Source organism: Gorilla gorilla, chromosome 23, assembly GCF_029281585.2.
Source record: "Gorilla gorilla gorilla isolate KB3781 chromosome 23, NHGRI_mGorGor1-v2.1_pri, whole genome shotgun sequence".
Classification (NCBI taxonomy): Eukaryota; Metazoa; Chordata; class Mammalia; order Primates; family Hominidae; genus Gorilla; species Gorilla gorilla.
In genome coordinates this window covers 41,303,290-41,320,737 of record NC_086018.1, presented here as the reverse complement: position 1 = coordinate 41,320,737, position 17,448 = coordinate 41,303,290, and the positions used below count along the sequence as shown (strand labels likewise).

General features: G+C 48.2%; 1 protein-coding gene across 2 annotated transcripts in view; it reads left to right on the top strand.

Annotated features, from left to right (window-relative positions):
* SCUBE1 (signal peptide, CUB domain and EGF like domain containing 1) overlaps positions 1-17,448 on the top strand; it is a 143,011-nt gene that overhangs the window by 18,466 nt on the left and 107,097 nt on the right. For both annotated transcript variants that reach the window (XM_031005666.3, XM_055374812.2), the window contains exon 3: positions 5,609-5,737. In XM_031005666.3, coding sequence (XP_030861526.1) covers positions 5,609-5,737 — 129 coding nt within the window. The remainder of the gene's footprint in view (positions 1-5,608; positions 5,738-17,448) is intronic.

The window sequence follows — 17,448 nt, the reverse complement described above, 5'->3', positions numbered from 1 at the left end:
TCTCATCTCCTGTGTCAGGGCTCTGAAAGCTGCTCAGATCTTTTGTCCTGCCACTTTCTCCATTCATGTGAACCATCCCTGTCACCACCCCTCCTCAACCTCAAGGGTAGGTACAGATCTTGGAAAGAAAAGTAATAATACCCATGAAATCTCTTCCCCACTTTTTGGAGCATGAAACACTTTTTTTTTTTTTGAGACGGAGTTTTGCTCTTGTTGCCCAGGCTGGAGTGCAACGGCGCGATCTCGGCTCACGGCAACCTCCGCCTCCCAGGTTCAAGCGATTTTCCTGCTTCAGCCTCCCGAGTAGCTGGGATTACAGGCATGCGCCACCGTGCCTGGCTAGGAGCATGAAGCACTTTTTAAAAATATTCATCTCACATACCCCAAGGATGTGGCTCCAAATGCGGGAATAGAGCCTGCACTTGAATGCAACCACTGGCTGGGGGCCTGAAGACAAGGTCCTCAGCAATGCTGAGCCTCAGCCTCTTCTGTGTGACAGCAGCTCTTACCCTGGCCTCACACACGCAGCTGCCTCACTCCAATCTCTGCCTTCATCATCCCACGGCTGCCTTCTCTCTGCATATCTGTGTGTCTTCACATGGTATGCTTCTCCCTGTATGTCTGTGTCCAATTTCCCTCTTCTTAGGACAGCAGCATTGTATTAAGGCCCACCCTAATCTAGTATGAACTCATCTGAACTTGATTACATCTGCAAAGACCCTACTTCCAAGTCAGATCACATTCTCTGGTCCTGGGGGCTGGGACCTCAACATATCTTTTTGCGGGGACACAATTTCATCCACAACAGCCCTTTAAGAATAAACATCCGTAGAGCTGTGCTCTGTCCCCTCCATTGCTTTACCATCTCCCCGCTCCACCTGCCTGTTTCTTGTTCTCTGGCTGTCAGTCCTGAAAAAGTGGTCTGAGCCTGATGAGTGTCTTGGAGGTCTGTGGTGCCTCTTCCAGGGGCAGCGACTCCTGGATATGTTTTTATAATAATAAATCCACTTGCTTTGGCAGATTTTTTTAGCTGGCTTGTTTGTGTGTTTATCTCTTAAGTATTAAAGGAGGAGGCTTACATGATTTTAGAACAAAATTTCAAGGTACAAACATGGAAAATCAGGGAAGGTTTGGTTTAGGAGCCGATGTCCTCCATCCAGGACACTGGGAGGTAAAGCTGGCTGCCACAGCAGGCCTGGGGATTGGAGAGGAACTGGTTGTTCTGAGAGATGCTCAGTCTGGGAGAACTAATTGGGGATGGATTAAGGAAAGAAATGCAAGCAGCAAATATCCCTGCACTCTCCAGCCCACTGGCAATTATTGTGGCCTACCTTATGGGGAGTTAAAGGCAGGAAATGGCTAGAGTTGTTTTATTGACTATTCAACGATATCTTTATTATGCCTTATGGGTATGGTGATCAGATAGTTTATCATTTTAATAATGAAAAGGTTAATAACTGCTGTTAATAATTACGCCCTGACAACAGGCATAAACTGGTACTGTGCCAGGAAAATTAAAGTGTATGATATTCTTAACTAGGGGAAGACATCCCCTAACTAGGAGGTCTGACGTTTCTCAGACCTTACCACCATTAAAATAGCCAGTTGGATTACATCTTATAAATGCAGCAACTCTATAATTGATTGTGTTTCTTTCTTTGTCTTGGCATTTAGGATGCTCACAGCCCACCTTCTGTCATTGTGCTACAGTTATCAAATGTGTTTTTGTATATTTTCACCAGCTTTATCTTATTCTTCAACCCTCATTTATTTTTCTTCATACTAACATCTTATTCTATTTGAAAAAATTGTTGTATGTATTTTGTAAGCTGTTTGGAGGGATATTTGAAGGAATCAGTGAGTTAATAGAAGTTTGGATGGATGAATGGGTAGGTAGGTGTTTGAATGTGCGTGTGTGTGCATGAGTGTGAGTGTACATGTGTTTGGATAGAAAGATGGGTATTTGAATCAATGAATATACAGATGAGAGGATTCCTCATCTGGATGGATGGATGGATGGATGGATGGATGGATGGATGGATGGATGGATGGATGTTTGGATGGGTCAGTGCTTAGATGAATGGAAAGATAGGCATCTGGTTGAATATTTAGACAGATGGATGCATGCATGCGTGTTTGGATGTATGGGTGAACATTTGGCTGGATAAATGGATGGGTGAATAGGTGATTGGAGAAATGGAAGGGTGGTCAGCACACTGCATATTTAGATGGATAAATTTTAGCACAAATAGATAAATGGAAGAATGGTTGAGTAGATATTTGAATGGATAGGTTGAGGGTGAGTAGATGGATGGATAGTGGAAGAGTAGATGGGTGTTTGGATGAAAGGATGCATGGCTGGCTGGTTGGTTATTTGGGTAGATAGGCATGCACACATGTGTGTATGTGTGTATGTGTATAGACAGATGCAGAACAAGTAGAAGGATAGATGGGTAAATGGGTATTTGGATGATTGGATAGTACTTTCTCAGTACACAGTATAAATGTGCCAAGGGTGAAATATTGTATCATGTATAAAGCATTTTATCAATGACTGGCACGTCACAGGCATTCTAACTTATTAGAAAGGACGTGGGCTTCATAGACCGAAAGACCTTTGTTCTGATCCTTGCCCTACCACTTACTATGTGACCCTGAGCAATTATCTAACTTCTCTGCACTTTAGTTTGTTCAACCATAAAATGAAGTTAAAACACCTACTTCCGAATGTTGCTGTGAGAATTAAAAGGGCTGGTGTATATTTCAGGAGTAGATACCTCCTTCTGAGGTACAAGATGAGAGAAAGTTCTTTTACCCAAGCATAGAATAAAAGTCCTTTTCCTCAGTCTGATTGATCCAACCTAAGTCACCTACCAACCCTGGGACCAACAGCAATTGCTAGTGGCACGTGCTGTTTGGATAAGACTGTTAAGTCTCCACCCACAGAGTTAGGACCAGGCCAGCTTCCCCCTGAATCACCTGCTTGAAGGAGGAAAGGAGGGAGGGAACAGTTTGGGGGCTGCTGAGTCAAATCGGGTGTGAGGTGATACTCATGCTGACAGGTAGTGAAAATAAGTGGCCAGTGGGCAGACTGTAACGATATTAAGGGTGTAGAAAAACCACGCGTTGGTAGCTGATTTGATGTTAAGGAAGCAGTGGGAGGAAAACAATATTCACCAGGATGAGGAACCCCAGGTAACTGTAGGTTGATGAGTTAAAGTTGAGCTTTGTTGCCTTTGGAGTACCTTTGGAATACCCAGGGGAAGAGGTGGTTGCATTAGTCTATCTGGGGCTCTGGAGAAAGGTCAGGGCTGCAAACAGAGACTGGGAAGTAATCAGTATCTCTCAGTTTTTTAAAATCTATGCCGGACGATGTGGCTTACACCTGTAATCCCAGCACTTTGGGAGGCCGAGGTGGGCGGATCACAAGGTCAGGAGATGGAGACCATCCTGGCTAACATGGTGAAACCCCATCTCTATTAAAAATACAAAAAATTAGCCGGGCATGGTGGCACGTGCCTGTAGTCCAGCTACTCGGGAGGCTGAGGCAGGCGAATCGCTTGAACCTGGGAGGTGGAGGTTGCAGTGAGCTGAGATCGCGCCATTGCACTCCAGCCTGGGCGACAGAGGGAGACACTGACAAAAAAATAAATAAATAAATAAATACATCATAAATAAATAAATAAATAAATAAAATCTATGTGCCTTTTCAATAAACATAAAATATCACTTTCTCCCTTAAGTTTATTTGTAATTTATAAGTGTATTAAATATCAGAATTAAAAACAGCCCAGAGCCAGGCACAGTGGCATATACCTATAATTCCAGCTACTAGGGAGGCTGAGGCAGGAGGATCCCTTGAGCCCAGGAGTTTGAGTCCAGCCTTGGCAACATAGTGAGGCCCTGTCTCTAAAAACAAACAAAACAAAACAATTCAAATGAGCTGCAGAATTGAGAACTGATGCAGGTGCCCCTGTAGGCAGATTAGGAGAGGACTTCTATCTCTTGATCCTTTGGTGACCCAGCCCAGGCTACTTTGTTCTTCCCTCGCTGTGGCTAGGTAGACACCAAGAGTGGCTGCACGGACACCAAGAGTGGCTGCACAGCCCAGACCCCTTACTCTGGCGCGTTCACTTCTGCTGTTTGTTATCGCCTTTGCTCTGCAGCATCTCTGGCAGGCGTCAGGGCAGTGCTTACACCTCCAGAGTCAGGGAGCTCACTACCTCCTGCAATAGCTTCTACCTTGCAGACCGGCACTCCTACCCCTGAACGTTCATTGGCCCCATGGGTTCCCCTCACTGTGAGTAGCTCTGCTCTCCAGACCAGCATGGAGAAAGCAAGGAGTTCCGTGTCTCCCTGCGGCAGCTCCTCCAGCAATTGAGGGAAGCTAGGCCTGCCTTCTACAGGCTCTCTTCTTCTACATGATGGCCCCAGCCCCACTTTCGTAGCTGGAATCCAGCCTCAAAAATCCCTCTTCTACGCTATAGGGGAGTGACCCCGGCTTCCTACTCCGTCGTCTCCAGAGATGCACTTCCATTTCCACTTAGTGCTGCACTTCCGGTTCCGGTTCCAGTTCCCCTGTGGGGGACACTTCCAGCCCTCCTCTCTCCCCAGCGTGTCTCGGAGCCTCTGGAGGTCAGGGTGACTGCCGGTTGAGATGAGTGAGGCCAGAGGGGTCTCAGGGGGATGCTGAAGACCCTGCTGAAGAGCCGGCACCACCAGGCTGGCAAATTCTCACTGTGCCTGGTGCCCTCCCAAGGAGGCCAGGTGTGACCGGGGTTAGGCCCCTTGGGCTCCGAAACCCACAAGTTTGAATCCCACAGATTCGAATCCCATTTGTGCCACTTCCTAGGTGTGTGACCTTCCACAAGGTTTTAGCCTCACTGTGCCTTGGTTTCTTCAGTGTTCTTGCAAAATTGGAATAGTGAGAATGGTGCCTGTATCACTGAGTTAATGTGGGATTGAAGAGGTAATGACATGGCCTTACAAGCAGGACTTGGGCGTGGAAGCAGCTCAGACAAGGTTAACTAGGAGTGTTCCTATCATTCTCCAGGGTATCTCAAATCTCTCTGGAACTCCAGAATTGATAGCCCTTTGACCCCTGATGGGAAATGTTGCAAAAGCCTTAAAACAGCAAAAAGGGTGACCTTTATCTAGGCTACTGGCCATTGTTTATGAGACAGGAGCCTTTGTTACAGCAAGGAAGCTGGAGCAGTTGAAATGCAGGCATCAGACACTGATGTGGAAAGACACTGGAGGAGTTAGTGGACGTTTCTTTCATTCCAGAGATTATACTTCTGGGGGATGTGCAGTTAATTTTACTCAATACCCCCTGCTTCAAGAGAGCTAGTTTTCGGAAATTGTACACTGGCTCCGTGGAGGCAGAACTAGGTGTGAATCTTGTCTGTTCACTGTGGTAGGAACTGGAAGGCACCCCACACATGATTAGCCTTTTTATAATACTTGAGTCCTCAGCTCCCAGGGAGGACTGAAGTGAATACTTGTTGAATCATCCCGTAATCACTCAGATCCCGGTGGCTTCCATGGTGTTGGGAGAGGGGACCACCAGGCTCTTCTTCTGACAACTCTCATGCCCTTCCTTTTGCAGACATTGACGAGTGTGAGAATGACTACTACAATGGGGGCTGTGTCCACGAGTGCATCAACATCCCGGGGAACTACAGGTGCACCTGCTTTGATGGCTTCATGCTGGCACACGATGGACACAACTGCCTGGGTGAGTGATACAGCTGTACCCTCTGGGCACACCCTGCCTATTGCTTTGCTCCAGCTTACAGAGTTGGGAGCCATGGGAACGTTCTCCTTCCTTTGGCTTCCTGTATTAGTTTGCCAGGGTTGTCATAACAAAATACCACAGACTGGGTGGCTTAGACAACAGAAGTGTATTGCCTCGCAGTTCTGGAGTCTGCAGTCCAAGATCGAGGTGTGGGCAGGGTTGGTTTTTCGGAGGGCCCGCTCCTCTGTCAGGCTTGCAGGTGGCTACCTTCTTTCTCCTCGTGTCTTCATACGGTCTTCCCACTTTGCATGCATGTGTCTAGTGTCTCTCTGTGTCCTAATCTCCTCTTCTTTTTTTTTTTTTTTTTTTTTTTTGAGATGGAGTCTTGCTCTGTCACCCAAGCATGCAGTGGTGTAATCTCAGCTCACTGCAACCTCCACCTCCTGGGTTCAAGTGATTCTCCTGCCTCAGCCTCCCAAGTAGCTGGGATTACAGGCGTGCCACCACACCTGGCTAATTTTTGTATTTTTAGTAGAAACGGAGTTTCACCATGGTTGCCAGGCTGGTCTCGAACTACTGACCTTGTGATCCGCCTGCTTCGGCTTCCCAAAGTGCTGGGATAACAGGCGTGAGCCACCTCGCCTGGCCAGCCACTGCGCCTGGCCCTAATCTTCTCTTCTTATAAGGACACAGTCATATTGGAGTAGGGCCCACTCTACAAACTCCATTTTTAAGTTAATTATCTCTCTAAAGGCCCTGTCTCCAAATACAGTCACGTTTTGAGGTGCTGGGTGTTGAATTCCTTCAACAAAGGAATTTTGAAGTGACACAATTTGGCCCATGATTTTATATACCTCCATCTTCTCATGGTCCAAATACATTTTTAAGCCAATTGTATAAAATTTATAAGAGGTCGGGTGTGGCGGCTCACACTTGTAATCCCAGCACTCTGGGAGGCCAAGGCGGGTGGATCACCTGAGGTCCGAAGTTCAAGACCAGCCTCACCAACATGGCGAAACCCTGTCTCTACTAAAAATACAAAAATTAGTTGGGCGCATGCCTGTAATCCCAGCTATTTGGGAGGCTGAGGTAGGAGGGTCACTTGAACCCAGGAGACGGAGGTTGCAGTGAGCCAAGATCACACCATTGCACTCCAGCCTGGGCGACAAGAGTGAAACTCCATCTCAAAAACAAAAAAATAATTACAAGAGTAGTCCACATTTGCTGAATCAAATTGGAAAGATGTAGAAGAGTAGGGAGAAGAAATTGGCAGGCGTCTTAGTTGTGCTGGTGTGTTTTCTATCAGTCTTCCACCTGCATCCAAGTGTGTTTTTACCATAGTGGTGATCAGATAGTCAGCATGCATTTGCCCTTTGCTGTTTCCTTTAATATCATGCGTACCTCAGGCATTTTGGTTTTCTTTTGAGACAGAGTCTTACTCTGTCACCCAGGCTGGAGTACAGTATGGCTCAGTGCAGCCTTAACCTCTGGAACTCAGGTGATCCTCCCACCTCAGCCTCGAGAATAGCTGGGACCATAGGCACATTCCACTGCTACTGGCTAACTTTTGGGTTTTTTTGTAGAGACAGGGTCTTGCTATATTGCCCAGGCCTCTGGAACTCCTGGGCTCAGGTGATCTGCCCACCTCAACCTCCAAAAGTGCTGGGATTACAGGCTTGACCCACCACCTTACCTCAGGCATTACTTCAGGTATTTTTATGTGGCCCCTGTTACCACTGTTTTTCTAGTTGCCCCATAGTCTGATAAATTACTAATAACCTGTATCAGTTTCCTGGGGCTGCCATGACAAAGTAACAAACTAGGGCTTAAATAACAGAAATGGATTCTCTTGGTTAGGAGTCCAAACTCAAGGTGTGGGCAGGGTAGTTCCTTCTGAGAGCTGCAGGGGATCATCTGTTCCAGGCCTTTCTCATAGCTTCTGATAACGTCAGGGATTCCTTGGCTTATAGATGGCATCCTCCCTCTGTCTTCACGTTGTCTCAGCTCTATGTGTGTCTGGCTCTGTGTCCAAATTTTCCTTTTTTATAAGGACACCAGTCATGTTGCATTAGGCCCACCCTAACAATCTCATCTTAACCTGGACATCTGCCAAGACTTTATTTCCAACAAAAGTCACATTCACAAGTACTGGGAGTTGCGAATCCAACATCTTTTGAAGGGACATAATTCAACCTGTAACAGAGGGAGTTCAAAGTCTGTCACAGAAGAACAATATCTTGTCATAGGGAACACGCGGCTCTCAAAGCAGATGTGTCTGTCCCCAGGGCCCTCTTTTGCCACTGGCTGCTGGGTGACCAGGGCACAGCAACTGGAGCCCAGGGGATATGGGCGTGGATTTGGCAGGAGCATGTCCGTAGATACATTATTGATTGTCTGGGTCTCAGGCCCTTGTTGGTAGAGGGAGGCTATGAGAAGCAGCTTCCTCACAGGGTTGTCGTGAGCAGTGACTGAGATAATGTCCAGATGGCCGAGAAAAAGGCTCAGCACAGGGGACTCACAGCAGCCGAGAACTGTTACTATCTACATGGTGTCTGAGCCTCAGTCTTCTCCAGTCTCCAACAGGGATAACTGCGTAATCCACTTCCCAAGATCGCGTGTGAGGATGAGGTGACAGTGTGAAGTGACTAGCCCCTGTTAGGTGATAAATAGTCAACACAGGCATTACTACTCCAGCTGACTCGGCTGCCTTTCTGTGGTTAGACATTTAGATTGTTTGCTTTTTTGTTTTTTACCATGAGAATCCAGAGGTGGTTCTGGGCATAAAACATTTTTTTCCCCTGTTTTTCCAATTGTTTCCTTAGGAATGCTTCACAAAAGTGGAACCACTGGATCAAACGATCATTTGGTTTTTTATGGCTTTCTAAAAGGGCTCAGCAAACCTTCTGTTGTGCCAGCTGGTTTGTGGGTGTGTGGTAGAGGACACTGGGTGTCCTGAGTGCTCTGGAACTTTCCCTCTTAATGGGGTGTTAGCCTTAGACCTGCCTGCCTGTTTTTGTCCAACCCATGTTGGATGTCAGATAAGTTTGTTGTGGAAAACATCTGTGAGCATGTAATTACACCCCGAATAAATACCCAAGTAGAGGTCCGAGCAGCAGGTTATTGAAGCCCAGAGAGGCCTGTGAAGAGCTACCCGTGGATGCAGTGAGTGTGGGGGTAGAAGCGGGGCTAACTCCCTAGGGGTCTTCAAAGAGAAGGTAGCATTGAGTGGAACCTCCAAGGTTGGGGATAAGTTTGCTAGGCCAAGGGCAGAGTCTACATAGAGCTGCAGGCAGCCCCTGAGGCTCAGCTCCTGGTGCGTGCAGGGAGCAGCAGGTGTGGGGCTGTGGAGGTGAGCAGGGCATTGGCTAGATTGTGAAGAACTGGGACCACACAACGTTGATCATGCCAGATGCCCGGTGAAGTATCTTCCAAGAGTTATCTCATTTAATCCTCCCAAAACGTAAGTGCTTGGCTTTCTTAGTTGTTTGCTCCATTTTCAAATGACAGAGAGAGTATGTTTTGGGCTCTGATTAGTCAGTGAAGACAGAGCCGACAGTCCCTGTGGGACAGCCAGTTAAAAGCAGGCAATATCACCCAGTGGCCAAGAGGAGAGACCTTGGGAACTGCCAGTTTGTGGCTTAAATTCTAGCCCTTCTCTATCAGCTGTGTGACCTTTGGCCAGTCACTTTACCTCTCCATGCCTTAGTTTCCTCACTTGAAAAATGGAAGGCATAGTCCCTATCTAGTAGGGCTCTTGTGAGGATTAAATGAGATCATGGACGTGGAGCATGTAGCAGAGTGTCTGGCACCAAATACTCAACATGTAACCAGCATTCATCTGGTCATTGGCTTCCAGATGAGATGTGTTGATGTGGAGTGGTTTGATGCCTCCAAGACCTCGTGGGGACCAGTCCCCACCATGTGCACTCCCACAGCTGTGCCTGACATGTGGAACTCTCCTTCCAGCCACTGTACTCTTACCTGTGCAGAACCACCTGTTTGTAAATACCCTGTTCTTGGCTACAGCAAGTACTCCCAGTGTCCCCAGAGCCTGACGCCAGCAGCCTGCAGACTAGCAGTGAGTCTGTGTGGGCCTTTGTCTCAACAACATTGTTTTCACAATGGATTATGTTTACACTGATTAATTTAAAAGAACTGGGTAAGGTTCCCCCCCTCCCCCGCCCCACCACCTCTGAGCACAGATTGCAACCTCACGCGGCTCTAACTTGCACACACAGCAGCCAAGAAAAGGCTCTCTCTGTTGCTCCTCTGCCTTTAGCTGAGGGCAGACCCTTCCCAACAGAGTTCTTTCTGTTCAGGCTTTCTCTTTCTCAAGACAAAACTCCAGCTCTGGAGAAGCCGGACCTTGGTTCCAACAGGCACCAACCCATCCTGACCATGTGACCTCAAGCTAGTTGACTTCTCGGAGTCTCAGCTCCCTCATCCATGAAACGCTGTAAGAACTAGAGTACCTCGTACTCTAGGATCATAGGGCTTAATCAGTGTTGGCAGAAATAAATCATGCCGTAAGAGTCAGCTGGGCTTGGAGTTTGAAGATTTAGGCTCAAATTCAGGTGTCACCGCTCATGAGTTTTATAGTTCGGGACCTGTTCATCTAGCCCACCAAGCTTCAGTTCCCCTAACTATGAAATAGGTCAGTAATACTTGTCTCGGAGGGTCAGTGTCATGATTAAATCTGAAAGGAGATTGCGCAGAGCTTGTGTACAGATGTAAATTCTGTGCGGGTGCTGGATATTGTCATCATTTTCCAGCAGAGGCTTCAAGCTGGCAACCCACAGTCCCCATCTGGCCCACAGACATGTTTGGTTTGTCCCCATGGTGGTATCATTTGTTCTTATTAAATTATTTGTCAACACTTAAAAATTAGGGGTTATCACATTAAAAAATCAATATTTCTAGCATCATTCCATCTCAGCCACAGTTACCCAGCCCCTGACGTTTGCGGGACTTGGGACAGTAGTCCAGATGGAGGCCCCTATCCCACATGGCTAAAATATTAAAGTAATTAAGAACCTCCCAAACAAGAATGACTCTGCCTCTTCTATCTTGACAAATATTCCTAACTAATGACCTAGAGGCTAGACTGGAATTTAGAAGACTGCTTGGATTTTGCGCCAGAAAGTGGTAGCGTGGGCAATGCCTGCTCCCTCCCTGCCCTTCCCACCCTCGGCTCCACCCCACACCATGACGAGCCTCAGCACACCCTAATGCAAATGTGCAAGCTTTGGCCATTTACCCTGAAAGCAGCCACCTTTTGCCTAAGTCTTACTCAGGCCTAAGTGTCATCTGATAGGCTTAGGACCATTTTGGGGGAGTTTTAGGGTCCTAAATACCCAGCATGTAATGTGGAGTGGTAGGCGTGTGTTCCAGGTGCTCATGACTCCCCTGTGGACCCCTTACTCCATGGTGGCGGGGGCGGGGGGAGTGCTGCTGCAGCCACAGGAGAGGCAGAACAGGGACCCCCAAAGTGTGGGGGCCCAGGGCAACAGCACTCTCGCTCACATCTCACTGTGGTGCTGGCAGCAGCTAGAGTGAACTACACCGCGGCTGCCTGCTTCAGAGGGGGTGTGTACTCTCTTGTTCGCCACAGTCTCCACCACTCCCTGTTACTTGCATCCAGCTTTGGCCATTTAACTACCTGCTTGAAATTGTGCTGCCTGGAAATGTTTGGAATTCTTTGTGCTGCCTGACAAAGCTTCCTGCACAAGGTTTTGTCCCCAGTGGGCATTTGGTGGCTGTGAGTGGCCTACTGAGTTGTTGGAAGGTTCTCTGTCTTCGCTGCCTTGTGCATTCTTGGCTGCCTCTGGGCAGTCACTAAACCTCACCCCACAGCCCATCGCCCATCAGGAATAGTTAGGCCCGTTCGCACCTCCTCTGTTTTGTCTCAAGAAGTCTGGGTCAAGAGTCTTGTCCAGTTGTAACATTCCTCTCTGAACCACCACTGAATTCCTTAGGGTTGGGGGCTGGGATAAAACCCTGATCACCTTAGAAATAAACAGGCCAGTTTGAAAAGTGTTCTGAGCTGATTAGGAGAAATGAGGCTGATGGCTTACAAGTTATTTTCTTGCCTAAGTTTTCATAGTTGAACCTTTTCTTCTCTTTCGAGTAAGCGAGGTTATTTTCCTGTGGAGATGGCCTGCCTGTGACTGTGTCCTGGAGGGTGGCCAAGTCTGTCCTCTGGGGAGCAAAGCCCTCACTCTATTTGACATCTTTATTGAGGAATTTCTCAAATATAACAGAAAATGACACCAGAGGGAATTGAAACCATGATGAGATCTTGCTCAACCCCAAATGGCTGCTTTTAGCTGTGTAATTACTTGAAATAGCAGTAGTTCTGTTTGAAAAATATTATTCCAAACTCCATGCAATTGGACAGCAGAGCAATATTTAGGCTAATAGAATAAGATTGTTTTCATCTTAAATTAAAACCAGCAGTGGATAATTTCTTCCCGTCTCCACAAAGCAAGCCTCCTGTTTCTCTAAAGCCATTAGTTCACTTAGCCAGATGTTTTCTTCGACCCCGATCTTTACCTTGACTTACTGAAAAATACGTCTCTCAAGTTGCTCACAGTTTGAATTTTGGACCTGCCTCTCGGCACTTTTTTTCCCTGTTGAAGAGAAGTCATCTGTATCCAGGTTCAGAAGCATTGATTTATTAGCCAGCTCTCTCCATTTCATTAACATTTATTGAGCACCAACCCTATGCCCAGCCTTGTGCACGGTAGACCGTCCTACTTGAGTGAGATTCGGGAGCTTTGATTGAGTCTCCTTTGTGCCTGGATTTGCCCGGGATGCTGTGCTCAGTTCTCTTGTTAGTGCTCACAGCATCCAGAGACATTAGTGTCTTCTTTTTACAAACGAGGAAACTGAGGCCTAGTGAGGGGAAGTGACCTACCCAAGCTCACACAGACAGTAGGTGGTAGAGCTAGGACTAGAGCCCAGGTCTGGGATTTTGCCAATTTCAGCCTGCAAGCCTACCCTGCTGCCCACCCCCGCCCCATAGTGCCCAAACTGCACCAGCTCCGGGAGGCTGGCCAGGGCCTCCTTGTCGTAGGGTGTTAGATATGCACGCCTGTATCTATCCGTGAGTTTGGGAGTCACTGAGAGCATCCAGAAATCCCAGCACATGCCAGGCCAGGCACAGGCAGGGAGTGTGCTGAAGGGCGAGCGGGCACCCCTTGCTCTAGAGAGCTCATACCAAGGGCGCCTCCACCCCATAGCTCGTTCAGCCTCCTTGGGCCAAGGGCAGAGCTTGTGGCCTTGCTTAGGCACCTCACATCATCCTTGAGCCACCCTTGGGACCTTGTCTTACCCCATCCGACTGTACGGAGCCCTCCGCTCCAGCACCCTCCTCTCATGGCCCCCATTGCTTCCACAGTAGCTTGAGACCCCTCCGGCCAGGGCCCCACCAGCCTCCCCCCAACCCCATTTCTCACCCTTGCTTAGCTGTGCCCACTGGCCCAGCCTTCCCTGTACCCGCAGAGTCCTACACAGATCTGTTGACAGGCTGCTACTCCCCAGCAGGGATCTGGTGAGGTCCTGCTCATCCTTCAAGCCCCAACCAAACCTCCCCTTGCTCAGAGGTCTGCTGTGACCCACGCCACACAGTTACATCTCCACCGCAGCTCTGTGTCATGGTCCTCTCTTCTTCCCCAAAAGCAGAATTTGTCTTGTTTACCTTTCTGTCTTTCTTCTTGGAACCTAGTGCAGTGTCAGATATATTGTAGGCATTTAGTAAATATTTGTAGAATAAATGAATGAATGGGTTTGTCAAAATGCCTTGTAATCTGAAAACCCTCTCACCGAACAAACCTCTGATTTTGCACCAGAAAGTGGTAGCACAGGCAATGTCTGCTCCCTCCCTGCCTTTCCCACCCTTGGCTCCACCCCACACCACGATGAGCCTCAACACACCCTAACGCAAATGTGCAAGCTTTGGCCATTTACCCTGAAAGCAGCCACCTTTTGCCTAAGTCTTACTCAGGCCTAAGTGTCGTCTGATAGGCTTAGGACCATTTGAGGGGAGTTTTAGGGTCCTAAATACCCAGGATATAATGTAGAGTGGTAGGCATAGGGCAGAGGTTAAGATTAATTAGATGAGGTATCTCTCGCGGGGCTCTTAGGTCCATGAGGAAGCCAGAAATATTCACAACTCGAATGAAGGGTAGAAAGTGCTATATTAGGGCCAGGCACAGTAACTCATGCCTGTAATCCCAGCACTTTGAGAGACCGAGGCGGGTGGATCACATGAGGTCAGGAGTTCGAGACCAGCCTGACCAACATGGTGAAACACCGTTTCTACTAAAAATACAAAAAAAAAATAGCCAGATTTGGTGGCAGGTGCCTCTAGTCCCAACCACTTGGGAGGCTGAGGCAGGAGAATCACTTGAACCCGGGGGGCAGAGGTTGCAATGAGCCGAGATTACACCACTGCACTCCAGCCTGGGCAACAGAGTGAGACTCTGTCCAAAAAAAAAAAAAAAAAGTGCTACATTAGGAATAATACTAAAGCCTTCCACCTAGTATTCATCCATTTGTTTATTCCAAAAAAATTGTTCTGAGCGCCTGCTATATGCCAGACATGGTTTTAAGTGCTTACTATGGCAGTGAACAAAGGCTACAACATCTCCCCGCTTATGAACTTACATAGAGGAGAAAGACAGTGAACATGTGAACATGTAACTCAGTAACTTCAGCCAGGTCAGAGCCACTGAAAAAAATAATAAAACAAATAATGTGATACAAAGTGATGGGGGCAGGGTGACAGCGTTGGGTAGGGTAGCATTCCAGTTACTATTGCTGCATAAGAAACCACCTCAATATGTATCAAGGCCAGGCTTGGTGGCTCACACCTATAATCCCAACACTTTGGGAGGCCAAGGTAGGAGGATCACTTGAGCCCAGGAGTTTGACACCAGTCTGGGCAACATAGCAAGACCCCATCTCTACAAAAATTTAAAAAATTAGCCAGGCATGGAGGTGCGTGCCAGTGGCCCCAGCTACTAAGGAGGCTGAGGTGGGAGGATTGCATGAGCCCAGGAGGTTGAGGCTGCAGTGAGTTATGTTTGCACTGCTGCACTCCAGCCTGGGCAATGGAGCAAGATCCTGACTCAGTAAAACTAAAAATAGTTTTTAAAAAATATGTATTGAAAAATCACTATGTACCCCACAAATATGTACAATTATTACATGTCCATTTTGAAAAGTAAAATTAAATTTTTAAAAAACTACCTCACATTTAGTGGCATAAAATACTATTTTGCTCATGAATTCTGTGGCGCAAGAAGTCAGACAGGACCAACTAGTCTCTGCTCCACGGTGTCTGGGGCCTCAGCTGGGAGACTTGAAAGCTGGGGATGACTTGATAGCCAAGAACTGGAATCATCTGGAAGCATCTTTGCTCACAGCTGGTGGTGGTGGTTGGCTGTCAGCCAGGACACTATGGGCAGCCTCTTTATGTGGTCTTTCCACATGGGCTGGTAGGAGCTTCCGCACATCATGGCCGCTGGGTCCTAAGACGACAGACTCCCATGCTTGGCAGTTTTACAGTCTAGCCTGAGAAGTCACCTCCACCAATGAGGGGGGTAACAGAGGTCTGCCCGGGGTAAGGGGAGGAAGCCCCAGTGAGAGGGAGGAAGTACCACGTGAAGGTCTAGGGAAGGTCCTCTGTCCAAGCAGAAGGGGTACAAGTGTGGTAGGAACTGTTAGGAGTTTGGGGATGGGCCAGGATGCCTGGAGGATCAGGAGCAAGGGACACAGACTGGAGATGAGGCAACGAGGCGGGCCGGGGCTGGGTCAGGCAGGGTCATATCGTCTCGAGAAAGGGGTTTGGATTTTATTCTGTTACCTGGGAAGCCGTGGGCTATTTTCACCAGGGATTGACATGTTCCAATGGACATTTTAATTTAAAAAGCGCTTCTGGCTGCTGAGTAGAGAGGTAGAGTGGCTCAAGCAGGGAAACCACTGCAGTGGCCTGGGTCAGAGCAGTTGGTGGCTTCGTTCAGGGTGACAGTGGGAGAAGTGGTCGTTGAACTCACAGTGTATTTTGAAAACAGTCGACGGGAGCTGCCAGTGGATGAGATATGAGAGGTACGGGGAAAAGAGAGTCAAAACTGACGACTGGGTTTCCCCGGAGTTTCTAGGGGCTCTGCTGCTGTGGCTGAGATGGGGAAGGCTAGGGGGAGGACAGACTGGGTGTGGGGCTGGACACGGAGGTACAGGACTCGGGCATCTGTTCGTCTGAGTTCTGTTTGAAATGATAAGCAGCCATCGAAATGGAGATGGTGCACAAGCTTAGAAGTCTGTAGTCAAACCCAGGGGAAAATATGAGAGCTTCTACATGGCGTCTAGATGGCTTTGGAAGCCAGATATTTTAATATTCACTCATTTCGTAAAGATTTCACAAGCACCCGCCCTATGCTGCGCCTTGCTTGGAGCTCACAATTAGGAGAGGTATGGCCTTCTTTCGGGCCCTCAAGGAGCATCAGAAATCGACCTGCCTGGCTTTGAACCCTGGATCCATCACTTACTATGTGACCTTGAGCAAGTAATTCTGCTTCTCTGGGCCTCTGTATACTCCTGCATGAGGTGGGGCTGGTAACAGTGCTTATTTGACAGAGATGATGCAGAGGCCAACGAGATGAGCTTTGTAAAACACATACCACAGTACCTAGCACAGGGCAAGGTCTCAACAGATGTGAATGAGCTAATTAACATTTATTCCTAGTGTGCAAAGCCAGAACACAGTTTAGGGAAAATGGATGTATCCTGGAGCTGGTGAAGGTGCAGGGGGCGAGCCTGGGCCTGGGCCATGTGGGAAGCCCTTTGCCTGGGCCCTGCTCCTCATTCCTGCCAGATGAGCTGCTGCCCACGGTCCGCTCCCCACCTGCCAAATGCTCTCCCAGCCTCTTGCGCTGGTTCTTGTACTTACTGTCTGTTGACTGAGGGGTCGTGTGACATCGCGACTTCAATGCGAGCTCTGCTGTGTTCTTATTTTGTAACTTGGGACACATCATCTCATTTCTCAGAGTCGGAGTTTTGGTCTCTGTGAAATGGGGTCGGTCCCTGTCTGTTAGGATCAGATGAGGAGATGGATGTGCAAGTGGCACTTGAGGCTGCCAAGTGGAGGGGTAGAAAAGGAGGAGTAGGAGGGGCCCTCAGGGGACTCCCGATGGGGCCTGGAGCCCAGCTGCACCTGGGGGAGGAAGTCACCGGCGAGTGCCCAGATGCTCCGTGCAGGCGCCGCGCTCCAGCTCTCCCTCCGCTGGGCTGATGAAAGGGCCTGCGCCATCGCGGCCTTTTAAAGGAGGCCCTCTTGTCCTGGAAGACAGCTGGAGACAACATGTGGCTCCCTGGAACCCCTAACGAAGGCTCGAGTTGCTGCTGTTTATTTGTCTTTATACTTCAACAGCTCAAATACATTTCTTGCTGGAAAAAAAAATGCTGATCATCTTAATGTAAAACTAAACAGCTTTGGACAGTCATATACTTACTCCATAAACACCAGTATTTTCTAAAGTAAACTCAAGAGGTTTCTTCCTGGTCTCTTTCGTTATGCCCACCTACTACCCCACCACCTTTTCTCATTCTTGGCCCACTTTCAGGTGCTCTAAACACGCTCAGTTGGAGGGATTTGCTGTCAGAGTACAAGACGGATCCAGGCCCGCCTCTCCTCTCCGCCTTCTACAGCT